Source organism: Bombus pascuorum, chromosome 2 (assembly GCF_905332965.1).
Source record: "Bombus pascuorum chromosome 2, iyBomPasc1.1, whole genome shotgun sequence".
Taxonomy (NCBI): Eukaryota; Metazoa; Arthropoda; class Insecta; order Hymenoptera; family Apidae; genus Bombus; species Bombus pascuorum.
This window is the reverse complement of record NC_083489.1, coordinates 4,949,039-4,976,798: the sequence shown is the minus strand read 5'-3', so window position 1 is coordinate 4,976,798 and position 27,760 is coordinate 4,949,039. Positions and strand designations below refer to the sequence as shown.

The 27,760-nt window shown below is 34.7% G+C and overlaps 1 protein-coding gene across 1 annotated transcript in view; it reads right to left on the bottom strand.

The window, feature by feature from the left end:
* The window catches only part of LOC132916489 (breast cancer anti-estrogen resistance protein 1), a 177,496-nt gene that overhangs the window by 12,636 nt on the left and 137,100 nt on the right, over positions 1–27,760 (bottom strand). The window contains exons 4-5 of the mRNA XM_060976548.1: positions 7,943–8,069; positions 1,535–1,835 (exon numbers count right to left, since the gene is read on the bottom strand). Of these exons, the coding sequence (XP_060832531.1) occupies positions 1,535–1,835; positions 7,943–8,069 (428 nt within the window). The remainder of the gene's footprint in view (positions 1–1,534; positions 1,836–7,942; positions 8,070–27,760) is intronic.

Sequence of the window (27,760 nt, the reverse complement as noted above, 5' to 3'; positions counted from 1 at the left end):
GCTAGGAAAACTAAACAGAACTTCAATCGACAGAGCATACAAATTAAAATTCACGCTTATTAAACAACGACATTTTTTCCAAGCGAAGGGAACGTATTGGAAATTTGATTTTCTTTCTGAGCAAGAGATCTTTTCCTGCCAATTTCTGTTTCACTCTGCGATATAGAAACAAGCTCATTTAAAGTTCAAAGAGATCTCTGCATTCCAAAAATGGTAGAAATTTACGCAAAGATGAATCTCAACTTCGTTAAAACATTATGTTTTAATTAAAAATTATTTTAATCGTTGTAACTTCGTATTTTCCAACGTTAGCGCGTTATAATTATTCTCGTCCGCTGAATTACACAATTATGCGTTTAATTTGTTTTAAACAACGAAGCAAATAATCCCCATTGATTTTAGTTTTATTTAAATGCAAATTTTCCTGCAATTATTAACTGAAACAGTGGTTTTAATGACAAATAACAGAGTGAAAAGAGAGGAAATAGGGTCAATTTCGTATTAAGGAATACTTTTCGCAGGAACACTTATTTTCTAATAATAAATATCACGTTAATTTACTGTTATATTAAGCTAGACTACGTTGATTAAATGTTTTTTCATTTTCTCGCGCAGAATTAATAGCAGCAGAATTTAATTAAATATCTTTTAATATTCTACGAGCTCAAAAAGGCTTATTATTCTCTTTTATAGAAGAGATAGGAAAAGAATAAAAAGAAGAATATTAAAATAACCAGTTTCTAACATTTTATATATATGTCACCATGTAGTAAAATACTCCTTGTCTTTCAAATATGCAAGCCATTGTAATCTAACAACTTATTAACCGACTAATCTGCAAATGTGTATTTATTTTTAATAAAACTAACTTTAAGCTTTATTGCATTATGTTTCCCTTGCAAGTACATAGAAATACACGCATTACTATTACTCAGAATTGATAAAAAAGAAAAAAAAGTTAAAAGTGACGTATCCAACTCAAACAGATAAAGATTCTTTTTAATTTAGCTGATTATTTTATCCAATGAAGAAATTTCATGAATTCCAGTTACGATTACGATATCACGTATCCACATTGTCTTACAAAAGATATTATTATGCATCTGTTTTCGTTCTCGCTAGATTTCTACTATAGAAAAACCAATTATTTTTTCCTATCCACAAATAGATGAAAAATTTGCGTGTCAACGGATTAACCGAAACGTCGCCTTAACAAACGATCCTTTTAAATCTCCGATCAGACGTACATCCCATTGAACAACAACGAAACGAAACATCTTGCAAAAGATATCGTGCATCTATCGCTAAGCTTTTACTATAAAAAAAAAAAAAAAATTAAAATAAAAATGACCACACCTCAATGGAGTGATCTTCACTAATAACTAGAAGAAAACTTCCTTCCTGAGGAGTTAACCGAGTCATCGTTTACCAAACGATAGCTGTATACTATCTATCAGACGCTAATCCTGTTAGACAGCGATAAAATAAAAGATCCGCTTGTCTAGCCATCGTATATCCTCTAGAGATCACGTACCGATTCGATCCGCTGAGGGATCCATCGTTGGTGAGGCTGGAGGCCGAGCTGCTAGGGGTGAGGGGTTGCAATGGTCTGGGCACGTCGTAGCAATCGAGAGGCGTCACGCCGGATCCTCCAGAGCAGTTCGAATTCGGTGTGCAGGAGGTAGGTGGCCTGGGGATGTCGTAGCACGAGGGTGCCGGACTTGGACTGCTCGCTGGCGATGGAATCACGGGGACAGCTCGTGGTGGCACGTCGTAACATTCGCTCGCGTCGCCACCGTTGTCCACGGAACTTCTGCTGCCAGTTGTGTATCGTCCTGCACACGCATATTCGCCAGAAAATTAATTTCAAGACAAAATAAATAGCGAAATGCTGAGAATTTGGTTTTGCGATTGTAACGCATTTCTAAGTCTGAACGATTTCGGTTCGATGTAACCTTCACACGCAGACGTTTCCTATACTCGTTTCAGTTTCAGATTTTCGTATTACAACGCCAAGATGCTTCTAAACGAGATTTCCATCTGTCAGTAGAAATTCGTATTTGAAGTTTGACGTTTATAGGAAATCTTCCCTTCAGATCAGATGTTTGTGACGAAAGATAGCGAAGCAGTGTTGCTCCGTACTCGTCGGTCTATTCTTATTGTTATACATTCTATTCTTATACATTCTATTCTTATACATTTGTAACTTTTGTATACTGCGATGTGTTTATTTATTAGGGAAAGTTCCTATAGCAAATTCATAAATTTTGGAATTCATTTTTCTCGAAGACGTGGCTTCAAAAGCTATATTTACAATTTCTTACTGCGTGTACAGCGATCTTTGGCTAATTGTTCGTTTCTGAGCAAGAAATTAGCCAAGTTCGCGTATACTTGACGAGACTCGAGACTCGAGAAAAGAAATTATGTTCAGTTTTCAGGGATTAATGCAGGTTTTCACTCACGGACGTGTATGTCCTCTCTATAATCGACTTATTTCTTTATACAAACGGTACAAGGAAATTTATTTTCTTACGCGTCGCCATATTCTCTGTAGTTTTTTTATACTTCACACGACAAAATTATCTCCAATAGCAAGTATACACCTGCGTAATTAACATAATTAACTGAAACGATCAATGTGCGTATTTCCAAACCTCTTGCAGGACGAAAGAAAAAGTCAAAAAGCGTCATAAATATCCAAACTTCCGATTATCTGATCTAAACTGCAATAAATAACTAATACCAATAGCAATAGCAATAAAATAATACTAAATAACTAATATAATAGCACGACTAATAACGTATAATAATTATTACTTTCTGAATGCAACATAATCTATTCGCTGCTAAATTTATTGCCTATTAGAAACAGATACGATATCGTTAATTTATTTACTAAATATTCGAACAATCGAGATACCATTGTTCTCGGTAGGCGAATTTTTCAAACGTCTCGTTGCGGACGAACGAGGTTAGTCGGTCGATAGGAGAACCGTGACAGGATCAGCGATCTTTCACTTCACAGATTGGTTAAGGTCCCGCGAGATAGCTTTGTAATTTCCTACGTTAATAGCCCACGATCTTGGAATGTCCCGGATACGTTGATTCGTGAAAGGAACCAGCAGACTATTTTTCTTTGATCATCCGATATAAATAGCTCGGGTACCGGACACGCGAATACGCACAAATAAGATAGTACACGGTACATCTTCTTCTTCATCGTCCGTAACAAATAGAGTACAATAGCTGCGATTCCTTTTAGCGATTGTAGCAATTTTCTTTTGTCGTTCGAATACAATTACGAGACAGTTTTCGATCTTGTCTCGACAAAACCGACTTGGTTGTTGACTTCGTTTTGCTCGTAGCATGAAAATTATTTGAAGATCGAAGTAGTTTTTCGCGTAAGAAACGCCCTTTTTTTTTAGTTTATTTTTTTTTCCTTCAAAGTGTATTTCAACAGCTTTATTTCTCAAAAACTACTTCTCTCAATGTAACGTAGGGAATTTTTATGATTTTGTAAAATGTCTGTTAAATATTGATAACGTAAAGTGGACTCGTATGGATTTATCGATTTATTGAAAAATTCGAAAGTCATATTTTCTGTTTTTTTATGGGGCAGCAGTTTTAAAATTCAACAGGCTACGAACCAATCGCGTATCGTCAGAACATTTCTCTTTTTTTTTTTTTTTTTTGCTTCTGTCATTTTCGTATAACTTCGATTTTTACGATTCTTCCTGAATTCATTATCTGTTCTTAAAACATCCTCGTTTTTTAACTTGACAGACTAACAAATAATAGAAACGCTCGCGATCTTCGATTTATCTCAGCTTTGAATAATATTCCAATAATCGCTGATCGTTTTATTTATTATCGCTACATGACAACTATATGAAAAAATTACGGTTATATTTATGAATATCCTGTGACAACCTTCAGTAAATATTAGAAAATTCAACGTAACAATCAATTGTTTAGTACGAACAAAGAGTTTCTGGCAAAAAGTATACGATACATGAAAACGTCCACCTACAAACAATAAATAAATAAACCTCTACACGTTTCTAGAACTTCATAAACTCGTTTTCTATCTCTAAGGAAGTTAAACGTATCGAAACATGAATTTCCTAGAGTTTCTGTAACGTTTTCCTCTTCTTACCTACAATTTCCATACAACAAATAAATTAAAGTAATCACACCCTTCAGTAAATATTAGAAAATTCAACGTAACAATCAATTATTTATTACGAACAAAGAATTTCTGGCAGAAAGTATACGATACATGAAAACGTCCACCTACAAACAATAAATAAATAAACCTCTACACGTTTCTAGAACTTCATAAACTCGTTTTCTATCTCTAAGGAAGTTAAACGTATCGAAACACGAATTTCCTAGAGTTTCTGTAACGTTTACCTCTTTTTAACTATAATTTCCATACAACAAATAAATTAAAATAATTACTCCCTTCAGTAAATATTAAGAAATTAACATAATAATCAATTATTTATTACGAACAAAGAGTTTCTGGCAAAAAGTATACGGTACATGAAAACTTCCACCTATAAACAATAAATAAATAAACCTCTACACGTTTCTAGAACTTCATAAACTCGTTTTCTATCTCTAAGGAAGTTAAACGTATCGAAACATGAATTTCCTAGAGTTTTTGTAACGTTTTCCTCTTCTTACCTACAATTTCCATACAACAAATAAATTAAAATAATTACTCCCTTCAGTAAATATTAAGAAATTAACATAATAATCAATTGTTTAGTACGAACAAAGAATTTCTGGCAGAAAGTATACGATACATGAAAACGTCCACCTACAAACAATAAATAAATAAACCTCTACACGTTTCTAGAACTTCATAAACTCGTTTTCTATCTCTAAGGAAGTTAAACGTATCGAAACATGAATTTCCTAGAGTTTCTGTAACGTTTTCCCCTTTTTAACTATAATTTCCATACAATAAATAAATTAAAATAATTACTCCCTTCAGTAAATATTAGAAAATTCAACGTAACAATCAATTATTTATTACGAACAAAGAATTTCTGGCAGAAAGTATACGATACATGGAAACGTCCACCTACAAACAATAAATAAATAAACCTCTACACGTTTCTAGAACTTCATAAACTCGTTTTCTATCTCTAAGGAAGTTAAACGTATCGAAACATGAATTTCCTAGAGTTTTTGTAACGTTTTCCTCTTTTTAACTATAATTTCCATACAACAAATAAATTTAAATAATTACATCCTTCTGTAAATATTAAGAAATTGACGTAACAATTAATTATTTAATACGAACAAAGAATTTCTGGCAGAAAGTATACGATACATGAAAACGTCCACCTACAAACAATAAATAAATAAACCTCTACACGTTTCTAGAACTTCATAAACTCGTTTTCTATCTCTAAGGAAGTTAAACGTATCGAAACACGAATTTCCTAGAGTTTCTGTAACGTTTTCCTCTTTTTAACTATAATTTCCATACAATTTCTTCAAAGCTCTTTTGCTTTATAACCGAGCGTATGCTGTCTGTGTGTGAGTTCCGTATCGGTACAGTAAAAATATTTCCAAGTATTTCTACATTATTGATCTCTCGATATAACACCGATGATACAAGCTGAAAGTTTTTATCGTAAATATTGCAACACTGCGTATATGTACATTCACGAGTCGATATGTGGTTTTTCGAATGGAGATGGAAATCGTGTTCGCAATAGCGGCGTTTAATGAAAGAAATCGGCGAATAACATCGACGTGTTATCGATTCTCAATAAACGCTTTCTATGGAAATATCTTGTTTTCAACCGAATACCCAGCAACAAAAGTATAATGGCCGATTAAACGGATTAAAAAGATCGCTTTGTCGTGATATCTGTACATATTTAAACCTTCTCGATATACAGGATGAACCAGCTGAAGAAAACCACTTAAATACCTCCTTTGCTGCTAATGTCATGAAAAATGTTTCTAAGACGATTTGAACGATTTCCAATTTCCAGGTGAGAAAATATTTTCGATTGGTTCCTTTTTTCCCCTATGGTTTTGCAAGGTCATTGTCGTATTTTAATATAGAGAACGCGTGCCTGTTCCTGTTGCATTGTGTCACGGACGAGAAAGTACATTTGAATATGCCTGAACCATGAGCTTCGGATGACCTTAGACACCAGGAGGATGATGACATTGTAAGACGATGTTAGGATCTGAACTTACGATATGCCACTCTATTTGTTCGATGCAAATTACAAGACGTCCGCTTCTTTATCAAATACTTGGATCGTTTTCGAGAATTTTAGACCAAATACTTTGTGTTTCTTCTTCCTTCTTTTTTGTTTCTTTCTTGAAATTTGCAATTTCTCAGTTACACGGAAGATTATTTCCTGATTTCGAGATGGTGAAACTTCGTTGACTCGGCGAACAAGCAAATAAGAGTGGCGAGTTAAACAGAGAACTGGCGGAAAGAAATTCGAATTGTCGCGAAATTGTAAATACATTTTTAGTTTATTGTTACGTACAAAGGGGAAGAAAGAAAAAGCGATAAGGCGAAAACTACGATGAACGTTGAACTTCAATGGAGAAATGCGTATATGCTTTTACAATAAACGTTAAATAACAACAAAGAAACATTCGCTTTTGTATCTATATCGTTTTCGAAGAAAAATGCCTTTGAAACAATTTTTCACCACTTTTCCACTCCTTTGTACAGTTACTCTTTGACGTAATATCGAAATATAAGTATAATATTCCAGAATAAATGTAATAGCTCTGATTGTTCTGTTAATGACAGAAACATGCGATAAACAGCTATAAATAAAATTATTTCTTTTTAAACTTTGTTTCGATCGGAGATGAAGCGAGGAAAGTTACCAATTTCAAAGATACTAATTGAAAAATAGATCTTCTATATTTGGCATAATTTTATATTCTCTGTATATTTTCTGTGTTCTATTTAGCGTATTTCTAAGTATGAAATGAGATTGTACGAAAAGCATAATAGATAGATGAACAATTATTTCATTCGTGTTGAAATCGTTCGATACTTCCTGTTGCACACGCGTGCCAGAACAACATCCGGTGCGCAATTTTAATAAAACACGCGACCGTAAACGAGATTCTGGATGAAGCAGGAAGAATACAAATATATGTAAATCTATTACGAAAATTATGAATAATGTTTATTCGAAACGAAATAATTAATATTATTCTGTAATATGAATTCTCTATGCAACTTTAATTATATCATGATACTAAAATCAATATTTGTCCGTACATTTACTCGCGGGGTGATGTTAATTGAAAAGTATGCAATCGCACTGTATCCGCAGTTTAGTTCTGTTCAACTAAAACGTTTCAATTGGAATTCACGTTAACGATCAGAATATAAAATAACAGAGTAATCTCTGTATGAATAAAACGACGAGTACACTAAAATATTGATACGATTTTCGCGTACGTATGAAAGAAACAACTTTATTCGAATACAAAGTATTATTTGCTGGAAATTTTGTAATGCCTCGTTAAAGTATTAATTTATATTTCGTACAAATTTCTTACGCTCGAATGAAGTTAATTTTTATATTCTTATTTCTATATCAACTTTTATATTAATCATAAACAATATATACGTATACGTTATTCGAATGAAAAATTAAACAATATAATTTGAATAATTTAAATCAAAGTTACTCTTCAGCAAGTGAAATTATCTGTGTCTATCCAGCTTTTTATTTATTCAAATTACATTTATTAAAAAGCCGCGTCATGAATTAAAGATTAAATAGCATGATTACATGCAAATATATACGTAAGAACGTTTCATTTGAGAAACACATTTCCACGCAATTTTCAGCGTACACTCTATGAAACTATTGAAGTTGCTACGTCGCGAACGAATCGTTGCAGAATAAAACGGAGGGTTGCTACGCACCTGAGTTGTGTAAATGCTCGTTATTCGAATTCAAGGGTGAATCGTGCCTGGAGGGTGGAGCAGGACTTCCTCGGCTCGCTGGAAGATCGTAAAGGTACACGTCGCCGCATTTCTGTGGCGTTACCACCTGCGCAAAAATCATCAAACGCTCATTAATAATCGTTCAAAGATCAAAAGATTATCGACATGTACCTTGGGTTTTTGACACGTCGATACCTTTGTTTACATTTATGTAAAACGTTAAACATTACGAATAATTAGCGCTCATTTGCCATTTTCTGTTATTTTCTGAATACTTTGCGAACCTACATTTAAAATGTAATATTTCTGTAAAATATCTAATGTATATAATTTAATATCTAATAATATAGGTTTTCATCTTAGTCTTAAGAAAATAGAACGTCGAAAAGCACCGAGGAAATTAAGATTTTGTATCGAAACTCTGGTCAATATATTCAAATATTTATATTTATCGAAGTTATTGTCGCTATAATTACGTGCTGAATACAAAAGACATTTTAATCGACCGCTGCTTTATTTCTCTTCAGTTTAATATTTGTGAAGATGTTGTTTAACGAAACGTTTATTATAGAATTAGTGTTACATATTTCGCGAATTCAACTGGTATAGATAAAAGCGGAACATAAATCCGCTCTAATAATCCTAAATGGAAATATAATCTCGGAGAGCACATGCATGTATTCTGATTATCAGAATGAAAATGTTTTGCTGAATGTTACGAAAATGCTGTATATCTTCCAAATCGATTCGTTGCTAGTCCATTAAACCATTCGCTTAATTAAGCAATGAACTATGCACGACAGATTGATAAATGATGTTTAAATTATATGAATTCATACTGACGATTTATTTCAGAATGTATATCTTTCATCGATATCTGGAAAACATTGTAAACTGAATTGTATAATTATATGATCAACGGAAAACTGGAAAAACTACATGTGCATACATTATAGCGATAAAAAGATATACATTTTTCATCGACGACAATGATTTATTAGCTTTTTTTAATAGATTGCTTGAGTGGTCATTTTTACGAAAAGTCTAAAATTAGAAGAATAAAGAAAATTAGATTTTTGAAATTAAGAAAAAATTAGAATTTGGAAAAATTCCTTTCAATCTGCTTATTATTATTAATTTACAGGAATACAAGAAACTCTTCTTACGCTCAGTTTCATCGATAATTATGCTAGTTTATGTGTTATTCATTATGAAATACGTCACTATGTCGCTAATCGTTAATACGTTAATTAATAACATCAAAAATATATCTCGCTATAAAATAAAAATCCTGCTTTACAGGAGTTTTACAGGTTTCACGTGTTTGCAATAAATAAAATGAAAAATTGCTGTTCAAGATTAAATTTCTCTTCTCATTTTCTTTATCACGCTGAATAGAAAAAAGATTCGATATTTATGTAATCGCATAAAATCACATAAAATCCAAAATGAATCAAGGTGACGGAGATTTCTTCAAAAATTGAAGACGATATTATTCCAAGAAAATGTAAAGTCGCTCGAGAGAAAATTGTCGGACAGGATCAGAGCGCAGCAAGGAAGAGGAAAGTCTGGCAGGGAAAGTATCTTCGAGAAGTTTAAATCGAGATCTGTCGCGAGAACACGCGGATTATCTTCGTCAATTTAAACGGTAGACGTCTGCAGCGCGTTGTTAATGAATTTATCAAGGCGAGTGCCAATCAGCCGCTGCTCCGTTTCTCGATTTCGCAAAGTAGGCCCCGAGGAACTTCAACTTTTTCTCCGCGTCGAAAGCTTAATTGCAATACCCTGTTAATTGAGTTTCTTCGCAGCAATGAACGGACCCCTTCGACGCTTCGATCTCCTTCGAAATACAACAATCCTCCACCAGGTTTCCATGAAACGTTGCGGAAAATTAAGCGAAGAAATTGGAAATGTAAACAATAAGGTAAAACAGGAAACAGAAAGCAAGGAAATAATTTATATGACTTGTATATTACTTTAATTAAATGTACAGTGACAGATGAAAGGAAGTTTATAAAATGAGAAATATAAGTCACCATAATTTTACAAAATCGATTTATATCAAATTTGAGTAACGAATAAATATAATATGCGCAGTAGAATAGAAGATTGTTAACCAATGTGATAAAAAATTTCTAGTGCAAAGGTTACTAAAATTTATAGTGTGTCAAATTTCAACTTTATTTCATCCTGTGCGATATATTGACGAAACTAAGTCCGGTTACAGACTTATTTAAAGAAATATTTCACACGTAACGATCTAATGAAATTCGTAAGAAATAGAACTTTGTCATCGTGTCTATACATGTATATATGTATAGTTGTAACTAATCGATGAATTAGGAACAGATTCTTTTTTCTCTTGATCGTCCAGATATAGTCTAGACATTAGGTTGTCCGAAAAGTCCCTTTCGTTCTATGAGGCAATGATAAATGCACAACATCTTTTGTTTCGTGTTATTTTATTAAATTATGATCGATTTTGTTCCAACAGAACATACATATTAATTCGACAAAATAATATAAAATAAAAAAACGTTGTGCATTTATTATTTGCCTATAAAACGAAAGAAACTTTTCCGACAATCTAACGCGTAAAAATAATGGTAAAATTTGAAAAATTATCATTGCAAAAATACTTAACAAGTGGATTGATGGGAATATGCAAGTAAGAGAAGGAAATATTTACTATTAGCAAAATTTACTCTTAGTAAAATGGACGGACCTGAATACAGATTTATGTCGTATATTTTTTTTTTTACGATGTATTTATATGCGATTTTTATAGATCGTTGGAAGCATCGATAAAACCTAATAAATTAAAGAGCTGTGGGTGGAATATATTCGTAAGCCTAAATTTTTACGGGCTGTCGATCCATAAAGCTGCGTTTGTGAAGTTGTCGACATTAATCTGCGCAACCTATAAACCCGTGCACCGTGAAATCCTTTTAAATGTACAGAGGCCGAATGAAACGTTAATTGAAACAGCCGGTAGTGTACGATTAAAATCTAGTTCGATCTCGAGAGAACGAAATTCGATTTATGCCATGCGATCACGTCACGATTTTGCTTCCGATAAAAATCACGACTTTGTGTCGCGTTGTCTTTCGTGCAGTTAATTGCGATAAGAAAAAAAGTAGCACGAAACCTTGCAGAAATTAAAAAACGTTCCCTCCCTCTTTCCTCATTTTCATTTCTGTTTTAAAGCAAAGAAAGAGATAATTAAACAAACGCAGAAATTCCTATTTTCTTTATGCAAAATATAATAATTAGATGAGAAGATATTTTAACCAATAAATGCAATTATTCGTACAAAAATTTGCGACGCATGTAAAAACGTATGAGAGATGCTTAAAAAGCATCCAAATCTTCCAAGCATCCGAAGATCCAAATATTCCACAATTAAACTTGAGATACATCTATATTCCAATCTAAAATCAAGCACAATTATGATAATTCTAATCAAAATTCAAGCACACACAATGCCACTGTACAAACAATGAAAGTTTACATTCGATTCACAGTATCGACGAAAATAAATCTTCAACTTCCTTCAAGAAGAAGAAAAGAAGAAACAAAGCCTTGAAACTCTTTAAACGAAACTACTTAAATAAACTACTTAAATAATAATTCCTTAAATAAAACCTTACAACCTCTCTGACGTATCAAAACATTTTGATTCAGCCTCAACGTATTTAGTATCCCCCCTCGTAATAATTTAAAGGCGTAGCCTGTTCCAATTACGTGAAACGTTCTGTATGACAGTTGCGTTAGTTTGTATCTGTGTGCTACGTGTGTACGAATGGATACGCGGACACACGTCTGCGTTCGTTTCGACCGGTGAACCGCGATGCTGAACCAAGAGAAAATGCAATTTCGTCGACAAAACGCGAGCAGAAAAGAGGATGAAACGAGAGGAGAGAGTATGTTGTAGAGAGACACAGAGGGTAGGGGGTGGGATAGTAGAGGGATGCATCTCTCTGGAGCGCAATCTCCGAGCTCATCGTTCGCTGCTTTACAATAATAGAGGCTCTTCAATTTTTACGTTATACATAAGCGTGCTACAATTTTTATTCTTTCTTCTATCGCGGCTCATGATCCGCGCCACGACTGAGATTTGTCCTCGTTGAAATACGTATATACCATAGGTTATTAGACTTATGAAGGTATATTAGACACAATACATTATACGAAGGAAGAACGATGTCTTTTCTTACTCTTTCTGGTTTTTAGTGTGTTCGATCGAAGATAGTCGATAAGACAGCGCGCGAAAGCAAAATGGTAGTAGCGTTCTTTGTCGTAGATGCGATAGAAAGTGGAACAAAAGACGGTACAGTTGGCGGGTAATGCTGTGGAAACTTTGTGGACAAAAGAGAGGTTCTACTTTATACATCAAAGCTGTAGTTTTTGCAAGTTGCTAAAAGAGACTCGGTTTTTACACTTTTATGTCGCCAGTTTTATATTATATTATGATAATCCTGTAATTAATAGTTTCTATATTTTTAATAGCTTCGATTTTCTACATTGCTACAATTATTTACACAGGTAGATTTTTTAAGATTCTTCGTTTGATCTTTCGAGTATCGAAGCTTTGTTTCCATCTGTTACTTGTTAACTTGGAATTTTATTGGATTTCATAGGTGTAGATAAATGAAATTCCTGATCAAATGAAATGAAATTATTGAAAATATTTATCCTGTCAATTTAGGACCCTACAGTTAGAAGTAGTAATAGATTCAGTCGATAAGAATCACAGTGAATAACGTAATAGCGAAAGAAAGTCAGCAATATTTTTAGCTGACCTCGGACATGCTTGCAAGTCTTTTTATCGTTCTAGCATCGATTGGCAAGGCTGCACAAAAACTCAAAGGTACAACATCTAACGAAAGCTATAATGAACGTGGCATTACGGGCACAAAATTACAGTAACTTTAACACGAACGTGTCTATATCTATTTTTCTTCCTTCTACTTCTTTCGATTTTTTATTTAGCAGTTACAGATAGCATCTTGCGAAACAGATTTAGTCCTTGTATATTCACCTTACGTTTGAAAAATGAATCAATAAAATTGCACTAGAATGTCTGAGAAAACATTTATTTAGATAAAATCAACGATACGTTCCAGTTTCTATAATGCCATCGTATTAAATTGTTTACAAGAAAAATCAATATTACGCAATATGCAATATAAAAATCACCGTTCAACTACTTATAAGTCACACCTTCTCCTATTTGTTCAATTGATTGGAAAATGATACCTGCGATCAACTGCGTTATTTTCCAACCAATTAAATAATTATCAACAGCACAGCACAGTTTCTGTCCAAGAACTTTACACAAAAGCCTTTGCTAAAATTCACAAAATACTTTCTAATTGTAAATTCTAAAAGAAAACAAGTCCAAACATAACTACAATTCAAGTAAATCCCATAGAATATTCGGAACGTTACCTCCAACATTTTTTTCCATTTTATTCCTCTAAAAATGAACACCAGCAAACGGAATAAAATTTCAATTATGATCCTATATTTCATAAATTGAACGGTATCACTCTGAAGAACAGGAAGAACAGAGATTGCCGATATTCTTTTTTTAATCAAGCTTATAAATAATCTCGTCGATCGCCCCTCGGTTTCTTCAGCTTATAACGTATGTTCGTGTTCTTCGCGTGATACTATAGTTTCCCGCATTGTATTCTTCCCGAGCGATATTAGAAACAGCGACCTGATTACCATAGTATGCAATACTCTGGTCTATGTCTTGATGTCTTTTCTATATCCTTTCACGACATTCGACGTTCCGTGTTTTCCATATTTAACGCTTAATGTAATATCTTTTTGTATCTATTTATGTATTCCTGCTCTCTTGTAACTTACGTAACTTAGCTTTTACAATTCCTGCATTTATTTTCTTCTATCGTACAATAGGGTTAACGTTCATTAATAAATAAATAAATAAATAAATACTACTTCTTCTCGTTGTCGTTCGATCGAATTATTCCAGCGGCTGTCTCAACGAGATATCAAAATCTATCGAAGCTCGTAGACGCGACGAACTGGCAATTAGCGATTTTCCAGCCGCCCGACCCCATTGTTTCAAGTAAACCAACCTCTCTTCCATCAAGAGGTGGCCTGAGAGCCTTCGATCAGTCGAAAAGGAGGACAACAAGAGGCGAGAGTCGGTTGCAGGAGGCCTAATATCCTGCCTAGAAGTATCCACGAGAATGTGGGTCAGTCCTTATCGTTGCGTCGGCGTGCCAACCCTCGAAATAACGGACTGCCACACCCCTTTCGCCCGGAACGTAGCTCGGTTAACTCTCCCTAGGGAGGACTCGTCATCGATAAACCGTGATCGAACCTCGACCGCAAATCATTTCGGCCCCATTTCATTCACCGATCATGCCTGATCGGTTGCTATGGCGATACGTTCCGACGTTTCTCCAAACCGACTGAAAAAAGACTGGCAAAAAAATGCCTGCAGAGTTTGCGTTTCGAATTCATTTCATACATCGGAGAGAACGTTTTTTCTCTGTTCCTCTCCTTTTTCTTTTTTTTATCATTGTTTCATGCGCCAACAGCTTTGTATTTTGATCTTTTCAGCGGGTATTTCGGTTGAAAGGCAAAGTGTAAGAGGATATGTTTTGTGCGCTATGTTCAGTGCAGTGGGTGGCTTTTTCGTGAAGTTTGAAATTGTTTGATGCACGTTTAGCTCTAGAATTTTTTTCGCGAGGAGATCAAAACCCGTTCTCTTTTTCGGATATTGGTTTTATACGAAAGAGATTGTAGTTTCGGTTTAACATGGATTTCCTACTTATAATGAGTCAGCTTTGTCATATAGAAACTAACTTACAAGTAAAAGAATAGAATAGTATTATACAAATGAGATAGAGTACGAAGTTCGCATTCAGTTCTAATGGCTGTTCTAACGTTTCGCATGAATTTGCTATAATACCTGTCGATGGTTTTCTTTTTCGAGGAATTTTTTCCACAATTATCGCATAGTATGCATATACGTTTGTACGGTACGTAATGTAAGATTATTAATGAATAACTTAACATTGAAATGCCACAAAAAATATTACCTTAAATTATCTTTAAGAAGTAAAATATGTCAGTGATAGTAGTATATTTATTAATTTCAGCCGGTCGGCCTTCGAACGAACTTGGCTACATTGCTCTTTATCTCGCTCGTGTTACATTCTTTCAACCTGCAATCCCTTCGAGAATCTTTCGTTTGATTGCTCCTATCGCTAATTACTGCTATTCTTATCGCTAATTCTTATTACGCTAAATTTGTTCGTCGTTTTGTTTCTCTTGGTTTTAAAATATACTTGTTAGTACGTAGTTTGTACGAATGTTATAAATTTTCCATATTGTTTGAGATACATTTTCTCATTATCTTTTTCATTGTTGGTTTCAACGAATTCTTGAGATAAGCAAAATTTTGTCGATGTATTATACGTTGATAATATATGCGCTTCGTTATTTTACATATAAATGCTTCATAAAAAGCTTGTAAATATTTCTACCGTTTCTGATATTTCATTCACCGCCTAGTATTTAATATTCGATTGGCGTTTTACGTAGCATTTAATTACTTTCACGAGTGTATTTTTCAAATACACAGCTACTTGGTTACGCGTGATGTCGAATTACTAATGATATTCGACTCGACGGTTTCGTTAAGTGGAAATGCTGCTGACATTAAATAAAACAGAAAACGCATGAAACTCTCGGAAACAAGTTTAATCAAATATTAATGGATATTTGATTGTATTTTCTCCCGATAAATTTAATATTAAATTCTACCGCGGCTTGATATTTATATGTCCGTAATATCACTGATGAATTTACCTTCTTGTATTTTATTCTTCATGAGAACTACCTGAACTCAATCCTCTCTATCGTTGTTTCATCTTTCGAATTATTACGTTTGTGTTAAAATAGTATCGACATCATCAACGAATTAAATTAATAAACATTTCACCACCAAATTATTTGCCACATTATTTCGAAGATCTAATAACACAAAACAATTCCATCCTGTGTTAAAGGAACATCAAATTCTTGGGCTAACAATAAGAAAGTAAAATAATAAAAATAATATTCTTCGACTCTTATACGTTTAATAAACAATTTCTTTCTAAGCTTTCAAGTAACTTCTTGCTTTTCCCGAATAATGTTTTTTCCAACGAATCTTTTTTCCAACTTCTATGTCATTTCCATAGTGTCGAATATTTATGGTCATATGAAAGTACAACTAAACCATACGAAATGTAGTATTCCATGACTCGATTAATCTCCGTGTAAACGTTATAACAAATACAATTAGCGTGTTAATATTTTTCGCAACCGCTGTACTTCCCAAAACACATCTGCGAGATGATCAAAGACTTGCGCGCTTGACTCTTCTTCGACGAAACATCAGCACTAAAATACCAATTGAAATTTGTTCCTAAGTACCAAGTTCGGATTTGTTCGGATTCGACGTTCAAAAAATATAAACTAAAAGATATTTCTCTGAACATAGAGGATACGTTGGTGTGCGTAAGCGCATCAAGAGGAACGAATATTCGAGCGTATACAGAGTCGAATAGACTCATCCGACGTACGTACGATTTTCCTGGCCGATTGCAAATTCGATCATGCCTCGTGGCTCGATACACCGTGACTCAGAGCCTTAGCCAATCTGATTACAACCGGTTTACACGAGAATCTCCAGACGAAAATGGAGCGCAGCTTTCCGAGAGGGTGCGTGCGAACAAAGCGAACGAAACCAGATTATCTCTGATTTTCGACTGCGTCCGCAGGCGGAACCATGCGACCAGCTAATTTACGACTCGGAATTAGGTGACAGGATGCGTCGTGGGGAAGATCAATGTCCGGGAGATGCAATGTCAAGTGGAAAAGCGGAAGAGATGCGTCGGATGCGAGGGTAGATTGGATCGTTGTTCGTTTGCGTCTTGTTTAGAAACGATTATAGATGTGATCGAAGGTGTCGATGATAATTCAGAAGTCGAGATGTGTAGCAAACGATGCTGGTAGCAAAAAAAGGACAAATTTATTATTATAGAAAATGATGGAAAATTCTGTATGAAAAATGGCGAGGAAAGTTACAACGGATACACGGTGTTGGTACGCACCCTTATTTTTCAACGAAGAACTTTTTCTACCACGCTCGACATTTCATTTTCGTAGTATCAAAGTTTTGTAGCCACGTGGAAGTGCTATTAAATGATTTGGTATTTTTCATATATTTGGATTATATTAGCATGCGAGTACTGTAATGACTGTAACAGTGCGCGAATGTACACTGTACCGAATATAATGACGTTGCTTTTTGTAGCCACTGTATAGGTACTTAGAAACATAAAATGGTAATGACAACTGTCCATTGGCACATTTAACTTAATTTCGTCAACCAAGAATGTAATGTATGTCTCATGTATACTGGCAATGCTAGAAATTAAATAAATTACCACGAACCTTTTAGTTTCTAATTAATTAATAATTTAATGAATGACGACGAATGGAAATTGTCTCAGAAAAGGAGGACTCGTAATCCTCGATAAAGAACAATTAGCATTAGCATGAATCAAATGAACCGTGTTTCAGTCGGAATCGCTAGCAGAGTCGGATGCGCTCATTCGTTACAATACACGTTCCGGATATTTATTCGTCTTGATGCGTTTACGTACACACGCGTACGCGCGTGCATAAGCGTCGTAAATCTTGGTTAGGGTAGGGCCGTGGTCTCATGGGCGTTGCTCGTCATTTATCGAGCAGGATCAACGACATCGTTGGATTAGTAACTCCCCGGTGACGTAGAAGAGAGGCGGCAGCCGCGAAAGGCTTTTCAGCTTCCATTGTACGCCGAGCTTCTGACGAGCCAAGCAAACCGGGGGCCCTCGAGTGCCACTTTATCTATTTGCATGTTCAATTTCGTTCTTTGACGCGGCGACGCGAGCGACAGACGCGACAGAATGCCCATTGTTCCGCCGAATGCGACGATGCGATCGTGTTCGTACGATGATCGGAAGTAGCCTGTTTTCGGAGATCGTTTCGAAAGCTTCTTCTGGGAAATAAAGTGATTTCATAGGGTTGGCTCGATGATAGACAGGATGCGCGAATTCTACGGATAATTTTAAGCGTTTCACGCTCCACGTTGCATTGCACATTGCAGCTTGATAAATTACTATGTTGTCCAAAAGGTTTCTTTCGTTTTACAAGGAATGTTAGAATTTAATCTTGAAGTTAAGATTAATAATCTGTGGAAGACACAATGTTTGTGTTGAAATAATATTCAGTGATGTTTATTAAACAGAACTACAGAACCAAATGTATATAAGTGATATAATTAACAACGTGTGCAAGAATTGTTGATTGTTGGCCAGTTACTCTCAGACTAGACGTAGGTAATGACCTATGATCCCTTAAATACTTTGAACCCCACTATACAGTAATGAGTATGACCTGTGTAAATTTTTTTTTTTTTTTAGTTTATTTTGGTTTTTACAATTTGTCCTGAAGGGCATTTGGTAAAGTGTTATATCTCATTGGTAATAAAAAAAATAAAATAAAATAAATATAGCATGTGGGTGGCTACCCCCAGCGGGGTGCCAACTTCGTGTTTTCTAAGTTATATCTTTTATGAACCTGTGTAAGTGTCCTGTTCAAATGCCTGTGTGGGTCTCTGTGTAGGAGTACTTGTGCCTATGCGTGAGATATCGTTGTATTCCAACAAGGAAATAATAGAAACACAATATTATTTTAATTTTAATATTAGTTTATCGAATTATGCACGAACATAATGATAGAAATATAACGAAATGGATCATACCTAATCCAATAAAATAATATAAAACAGAACTTGTTGTTCATCTATTATCACCTTATGAAACGAAAGGAACTTTTCGGACAATCTAATAGTTTAACGTTGCTTTAAAATTACCCTAATAGATGACCTCTTACTTTAATCGATACTTTGCCAATTAACCAAACGATAAATGTGTTTTGTCTGATCTCTCGTTTTTAATACATTGCAGCTACTTTGCCAAACCATCTGAAAAACGTGCTTCTGTTATTCATAATCAATGGAAAAAAATCTTTTTCGCAGGATAAAAAATTCGGCTCCGACAGACATAATACAGCGTGTATTTTTTTTTTTTTATTTCATATGACAGATAGCTTTTGGGGAAATTGGGTACGTTTTAATTGGAACGATAGCGAGTTTTTTTATAGCAAAATCAGAGCGTTTTCGGTGCGGAATATTTTTTAATTGTAACGGCGGGCACTTTTTTTAATCGTCGACCTTTTCAGGGTTGAATTGCATTCGATTGCATCGAAGGGCAATTATTTTTATTAATCGTTGATAATAGAGGCAGGTTTCTGCTGCTGTTTTCTAAAATTTAAGAAGGTTGGAAATAAAAATATTCGTCGTGTAGTTAATTAATAACTCGTTAAAGCGTTAAGGTACAGACTTCTAATTGCGAAGATAGAAAGTTCTAGGATAAAATATCTCGTAATTACAACGAAGAGATAGATGTTTTCAAAGAGGAAAGCCGTTTCTCAGGGTTAACGTATCGCAATACAGTTAGAAAAAAAGTGAAATAAAAATGAAATGTCTGCGTAAATTTCTAGATATGTAATGTTATCGTCAATTGCATTCTTCGATGATCTTATGCGATTCGTTTTGCTCAATTGAAATTATACGATATCAATGAGATAAATTAATAGGAAATAAATAAACTGAACGTTTCTATAGATATCAGAATATTAGATATTAAAATAAATTTATATAAAAATGTGATAGATGTAAAATATTATAAAGATGTCTGGAACAGCGAAAAATTATATTTCAAGTATTTAAAGATTTGACATGGAACAATATCAAACGGTAATAAAAGAACCATCGATAGTTGAACGTTTTCTAAGAGCAAAACTTTTCACGAATTACTAAATCTATTGCTCATTTTAATATTACAGTGAAAGTGCTCGGCGAATAACTCATAGCTGAGAAATGAGATGAAACCGTGAAGAATTTATCGCAACAACGCGGCGCCTGTCGGTTTCGTTATAATTGAATACCATAATATAGAACTTCTTGACCCAGTTACGAAGTTCTATCGGAAATTCCAAAGTTTGCTCTCTGTACATATTAATATTAGATACATCGTTTCACGTGAAGTGCTTTTTCGAAGCAGCCATCTAAAAACTCTTATCCTGCCCTCCGAATTAATTACAACAAATTAAGGTACGTGAATAGATGCTTCTTTCATCGACATTTCACTTTCGTCATTTTTAAACGTGTCTTTATCACGTTAACGTTTACTACTAAAAAGTTTCAAGACTTTATGGCGGATAAATAATTTAACCTATCAGATACTCTGAATACTAGAATATGCTTTAATTAATACGTATTAATTGTACATATAATTATAATATATATAATAAACGAATTTCACTAGAATATACAAACTAACGACGGCGATACGTGAATTTTATCGACATACACGAATTAATGGTAAATTGAAAGCTATACTTACTACCTTCATATAAACGTAACAAATCATGTATTTAGATGATCCATTAAAAAGCTCAACGATAGTTCATCTTCTATTTTTTTCAGTAAAATACATGATCACGTTAACGTACTTGTCGTATGTCAGATATCACGATTTGAAATAACGTTGGTAATCTTTCTGTCAGTTTAGGACAACTTTCTCCATCCGACTCGTAGCTTAGAAATTAGATTTCTACAATCTTTGACAATTGCCAGGTACTAATACTGTAATTCTATATCAGTACCTAGGAATTAATTCTATCGCCATAATGTTTTATTATATATAACTTGAATTTACAAAGTATAAAGTTACCGCAGATCCCTCCATTTATAATTTTGTCATTGAATTATACCCTGTCAAAGATAAATAAGTATCAGGACACTTTTGAAGGATAGTATACGTCCAATTAATTTTCTCCTTTTATTCTTGCGTATTCTGTTAATGTAGTTGCTATATCGATAACAATTTGTTTCATTTCTATCTACTCGGATATAAAAATATCCTTTAAATTACCTTGAAATATTTAATAATTATTTTAAAAATCCTCACACACGCTTCGTCACACATACAGCGATTGGAAATTTTTAGCCAATATCACATGTACACCGATTTACGTCGAATTAAATCTCGCGTAATAGTTTGAATACGAAAAATTAATTCCAGTCGAATAATTCATAACTACAGTCTCTGCAGCAATTAAAAAATTATCTACGTTTACATACTTGATCAACTTGTCCCAGTGACAACCGATTAATACAACTGTCCCCATAATTATCTCAGCTCACTTTTCATATTTTTTGACACGCCACTTTTCTCCATCTGCTATTTGCTGAATCTTACGGATCGTGACTCGATATCGATGTCATCGTTCGAGTTTTCGCCTGTTAATTAATCGATCTCAACCTTTAATTATCGCGTGTTTCCGCGGCGACTCGTTGGATACGATTTCGAAATACTGTCTCCATTCGATCGTCACGAGAAACAGTGCGAATCGAACGAAAGACCAAGGACGAGACTCGCAGTTATCGTATCGAGTTATTTCTCGACGAGAAACTCGTTTCCTGGCGACTAAACCGCTGTTTCATCCCTGAAACTCGCGAACGCTCAGCGAAACGTAAACGAATTTTAATTTAGATTTTGTAACTAAAAAAATAGAAGCGCAAGCGTGGTCACGCAACAACGTAGCTGCGATCCGGTGGAGCAATGAAACACTGCAAACTTGCAGATTTTTAATCAAATATACCAATTAGGAAATATACCAAATATAAGAAAAATACAAAGTACCCGATCGCTCCACTATAAGAATTTCATAATTTTTCGAACGAACGATGATGTAAAGGTCAGTTGTGTGTGGCTAATTCGGAGATTTATTTTACTTTGTCGGTGCAATAGCGACGTAAACGAATTTTAATTTAGATTTTGTAACTAAAAAAATAGAAGCGCAAGCGTGGTCACGCAAAAACATAGCTGCGATCCGGTGGAGCAACGAAACACTGCAAACTTGCAGATTTTTAATCAAATATACCAATATACGAAATATACCAAATATAAGAAAAATACAAAATACCCGATCGCTTCACTATAAGAATTTCATAATTTTTCGAACGACGATGTAAAGGTCAGTTGCATGTGGCTAATTCGGAGATTTATTTTACTTTGTCAGTGCAATAGCGACGTAAACGAATTTTAATTTAGATTTTGTAACTTAAAAAATAGAAGTGCAAGCGTGGTCACGCAACAACGTAGCTGCGATCCGGTGGAGCAACGAAACACTGCAAACTTGCAGATTTTTAATCAAATATATCAATATACGAAATATACCAAATATAAGAAAAATACAAAGCACCCGATCGCTCCACTAGAAGAATTTCATAATTTTTCGAACGACGATGTAAAGGTCAGTTGTGTGTGATTAATTCGGAGATTTATTTTACTTTGTCGGTGCAACAGCGACGTAAACGAATTTTAATTTAGATTTTGTAACTTAAAAAATAGAAGCGCAAGCGTGGACACGCAACAACATAGCTGCGATCCGGTGGAGCAACGAAACACTGCAAACTTGCAGATTTTTAATCAAATATACCAATTACGAAATATACCAAATATAAGAAAAATACAAAGTACCCGATCGCTCCACTATAAGAATTTCATAATTTTTCGAACGATGATGTAAGGGTCAGTTGTGTGTGGCTAATTCGGAGATTTATTTTACTTTGTCGGTGCAACAGCGACGTAAACGTCAAATTCATGTTTGATTACAAAATAATTTTTATTTGCATATAAAATTCGACAATATCATTTTCGACCAATTTAGTATTAAAGGTAAGACGAGAATGTTAACAATTGTTTCAATCCTAACGTTCTAAAATGTTTCATATAATTATTCAGTTTTAACTTGAGAACTCTTCGTCGAGAAATACCTTTTCTGCAGTTATGTGAATATTTCACAGGACCGACGATACCTTAACACTCTACTCGAAAACTATTTTCCAAGAAATTTTAATGATTTAGATATAATAATATAACGTAACGATAGAACGTTACAGTTGGACATCTCACAGTGTAATTACTTTTGTATTATTTTCTAAAAAAAAAAAAAAAAATATTACTTCCTATGTTACTAAAATTTATTTCAATAACTGAAAACTAAAATATTTTCCATTTCCCAACTTATTTTGAACACATTCAGATTCATTAACAAAAATCTTCAATTATATTTCAACCGATGGAAATCACGAGCCACTAAATTTAGATCTTGGCCTAGTGCGAAGCTTTTTCAAGGAAACCGAGTAAACGCTAAAGAAAGGCAGTTGTCTTTGCCTGTGTTTCGTTCGGAAGAAAATATCTAAGCTGGAAGTTTATGGAAGACTGTTTGCATTCGCTGAAACTGATAACAGTCGATAGATCGAATTGGAAGGAAGGCAACACCAAAGGAAACTTCTCTGTGCAACGTCCTCTCTTCTTTTTAAGAAGATAATACTTTCGCGATCCGTTTTATGGAATCGGTTGAATAGGTCCGATAGGTTCGAACTGGATTACGAACGATAAAACCAAGGATAGAAAGAAGTTTCGGATGGCAAACGGAGTGGGAAGTAGACTGGAAAAGACGACGAAGGTTTCATTTGTCTTGCTATCGGGAGAAAATGATTGGAAATGTTTGACAAGTGAAAAGAAGTTATTGTATTGCGTTGATTTTTTGAATACAGAAGAGAATCAACTTACTACTGTTTATATTACTGTTTTATTTAAGCAATTAACGTTCGTTGCTTTGATGCGCATTATCGTACTCCAACGTTTTAAAAATTTCTTTCTTTTTAATTAAACATCTTTTTAATTAAAGAAAGTACCGTATGTATTTGGTTGTCCGAAAAGTTTCTTTCGTTTTATAAGAAAATAATAGACGCACAATATTATTTCAATATTAGTTTATCGAATTATACACGAACGTAATAATAGAAATATAACGAAATGGATCATACCTAATTCAATAAAATAATATAAAACAGAAATTGTTGTTCATCTATTATTACCCTATGAAACGAAAGAAACTTTTCGGACAACCTAATAATATTCGATTTCAAGCGATGCGTTCGTGTTGTCTATTACATTTATTTCATTTATTTGTAATAAATATAGTGGACGAAAAAGGCGATATTTCTTTTTACGATGTTACGTTTGACGAGTAGAGAGAGCGAAAGAAATTTCAAATAATTGCATTTACATTTTTTTAATAATAATAAATTTTAATAATAACGATCTAGTTGTCCAGAAACAAATTCTGTCGTGTTCCATATTTAACTGGTAAAATTGTTGGGTCTGTTGATCAACTTGGAAATTTGAACGAGTGTTATATAAATAGCGAGCGTCGCTTTGATAAAATGATTTTATTATAAACCGCGGTGTACGTGAGTTATTTATTATTACAATAATTTTGAGTTGATACGATCTTTCACCTTAAAATACGAATAGCAATTTAATCTTCTTCCGAAATTAATCAGCACCAACCTTATAAAAGTGGCTGACGCGAATAATAGTGTTTCCCAATTACAAGTTTCTCATTGGGAATTCCTATGTGTTATTTGTGACGAGGTGTTGAAATTCCCACTTTTTCAATTCCAAGAATATCGTAATACAGATATATTTTTCTACATTTCTTAAAGTGAAATTTACTCTCCGCCTTTTAAAACGATGCGTCAAATGTCGTGACTTTTTAACAATAATTGTTATGCGTGAATGTTACGAAACCTCCTTTTTCTACTTGCGAAATGTAGTGAGAAGTAAATGTAAAGGCAGACAAGAGGAATCTATTTGGAGAAATTTTAAGGAGGGAAAACGAGGAAAAATTGTTTTCACGATAATCAGGATTTATTGGCTTAAAGTTTCCAAAATAGGATTTTTATTTGTCAAATAAATCCCGTAACAATTGAACAATTGAAGTCGACGGTAGATCATTTTTTTTTTTCAAAACATAGTTGTCATTTACTGTTTCGATAGCTTGATAAATGTTCGGGGCCATGCCAGAAACGTCAAACTCCGAAATAACAGGGAAAATCAAATTTAAAGAGAAGAGAAAAAGTGTCGGAAAGAATCCACCCGTCGAATCTTCAACGATGAATCCGGACTTCCAATAACGTTCTTTCGCTTTCTAACCAAGTCTCTGGCTCTTTATCACATCATACTCGTAGTTCTATATGAATCAATCAAATATTCGTTCAGCTACCTTCAGAAACGTAATTTTTAAAATATCATAGTTGGTGATGTATTTCTAGTAATATTTTAGTATTTTTTCTAAATTAGGTTTCCAAATCATGTCTAACTAAGTTATGTTTTATTAGGAATTGGAAGAAATGTAATTTGAAAGTTATTAAAATCTTAAAAAATTTGCGCAGCTTCTAAAATATACAAACTCGCATAGAGCGATAAATAAAATTGAAAGCGAAAGAACTCATCTCATCGCATACGTATACCGATGCATTAAGAAAAATTGCACAATTTTCATCGTGTGGTAAATATGCCAAATCACAACTTTCCATGATGACAGGATTACTTTCTTTACATTTGACGTTGCCTAGAAACAACACTGTGTACTTTGAAATATTATTACCATAAATTCATCTCCTCGTACATATAATCAAAGAAAATGGAACTTCAGCAAAAATAGATTACGTGTATCTTGCAAAGGAAGAATGTATTTCTACTAAGGATACTGGAAAACAAAAAACATGTTTTCACCACAATGCAAGACAACTGACGACTATGAAAGGTTTGAAGAACCCAAGAAACTTACACGAGCTAGAACACACAGTGCAACGTATGAATTTATACGTATTCGCTAAAATCGGTCCTAATTTTGACCTGTTCTATCCTCTTTCAAAATTATAAAAAAAGTCGTCCTACTAATCGCGAAAGGAAGAACGCTTTCTACAGAGTCCAAGAAACGTTCGATCGTGAAATCGTTAAAAAAAGAGGACCAAGAAACGACGAAACAGAATATCCGACGCAACACGACCCAGACCACAAACAATTAGCCTCTTCTAGCCCCAAAACCTGTCGTTTGATACCCAACTTTCGCGTGATCCCCTTGCCCACGCCCCTCTGGTTACAAAATCGCAGCACACGCGACCTCTAACAGGTTGATTCGTCGATTTGCAGGGCCGCGAGTAGCGTGAAAGAGCGCGGTTCACCGACGAATATACGCTGCTGTAGGCGTAGCAGAGAGGCCGAGAGTGACATTGACACGGGGTGATCCGATGTCCAAAAGATGGAAGAGTGGTCTATGGTCATGATACGGTTTCTGCTTTGCTGAATTAAAGCAGCACGCGATTCCGCTATTACTCTGCTTGCCGGCATGAATCGAATAGTACTATGGTAGTGGGCTCGTAGTAGGGAGGACGAAGGACGATAGTCGAGGTGGTGCAAAGGGAAGGGGGTTGGTCTCCAAGTGAAAAAGAGGGTGGACGGTTGGCCTGGCACGAGTGTGCATGGAGGGAGGGATGCGTCGGTCGATACCAGCGTCGCGGCGCTAACTGTGAAAGCTCGTATTACCCCATGCACGCGAGAGAAAGAGAGAAAGCACAGGGGGCGGGGAGGAGGGAGGGAAAAATGAGGGTTGGATGGAGGAGAAGGGAAGGTTGGAAGGATAGAGGAGAAAGAGGGAGAGGAATGGAACAGATGGATGGAGAAAGGAGAGGGCCAGAGAGGTGAAGGAGAAGAGAAATGCAGAGGGGTTTGTGTAGGTGAAGAGAGAGAGAGAGAGAGGGAGAGGGAGAGAGAGAAACGGTATGAGAAGCAGAGGAGATAGAAAGACGGTCTCCATGGAAACGCGAAAGGAGCCTCTCTAACTTCCTGCACGAGCAGGACCTTCAGGCCTGTCTCAGCTAGTGATAAGGATTTTTCTATTCCGCCCTATGTGCGGTTAGAGGGTTCTGCAGCCTGTATGGAGTGAATGAAACGCGAATTTAACACTACGTATTGTTTAGGGCTTGAGTGCCACTTGCTCCTCTTCGTTAGGAGGCGGTGATACGCTTTGCCGGACGGCGGGGATGTTTGGGTGTGGAATTGCGTTTTAGGAGGAAACTGCACGAGTCTTTGTTTGGAGACGATATCGTATGTAAATGTATGATAGAGGTATGCAGATTACGGTGGAGCAGATTTGGCTTGGAATAGAATTGTTTTCGTATGGTACCGCGTGCAGGATACGGCTAGGATAGTAAATGTTAGACGTAACTTTGTTTGTGATAGATTTGCAAGTAGATCAGTAGGTGTTTGTGCATTCATCAAAATGTAAAAATTTATAAAACATAATGTGTAATGTAGAAAAATATGTGAAATATTTACAAAAAGCAGTCGCCTTATTCAGGTTCTACCTCTTTAGCTACGTCCATAAAGATATTGAAACTACACGAACATCCACATCTACGTATTTAAAAGGATTACAGTTCCGTGGAATTAAACGAGGATTAATATCGTTTGGCGGAAATCTTTTATTAGAGCTGAATAAGAGTTTTAAAATGTCTAACGAAGATCTAGGGCGATTTAAAAATATTCTAGTAGGAATAAGTACATTTTTAAAGCTAATATCGAGATAGATATTGAGAACTGATAATTCGATAGCTCGATTATTAAAACGAAGGCTAAAAGTATCAGTATATTTAACGAAACTAATCAAAATATATATTACTCATAAAATGTTGATACAATTCGTTATGTACAATAATATTTATAAATATTTCCC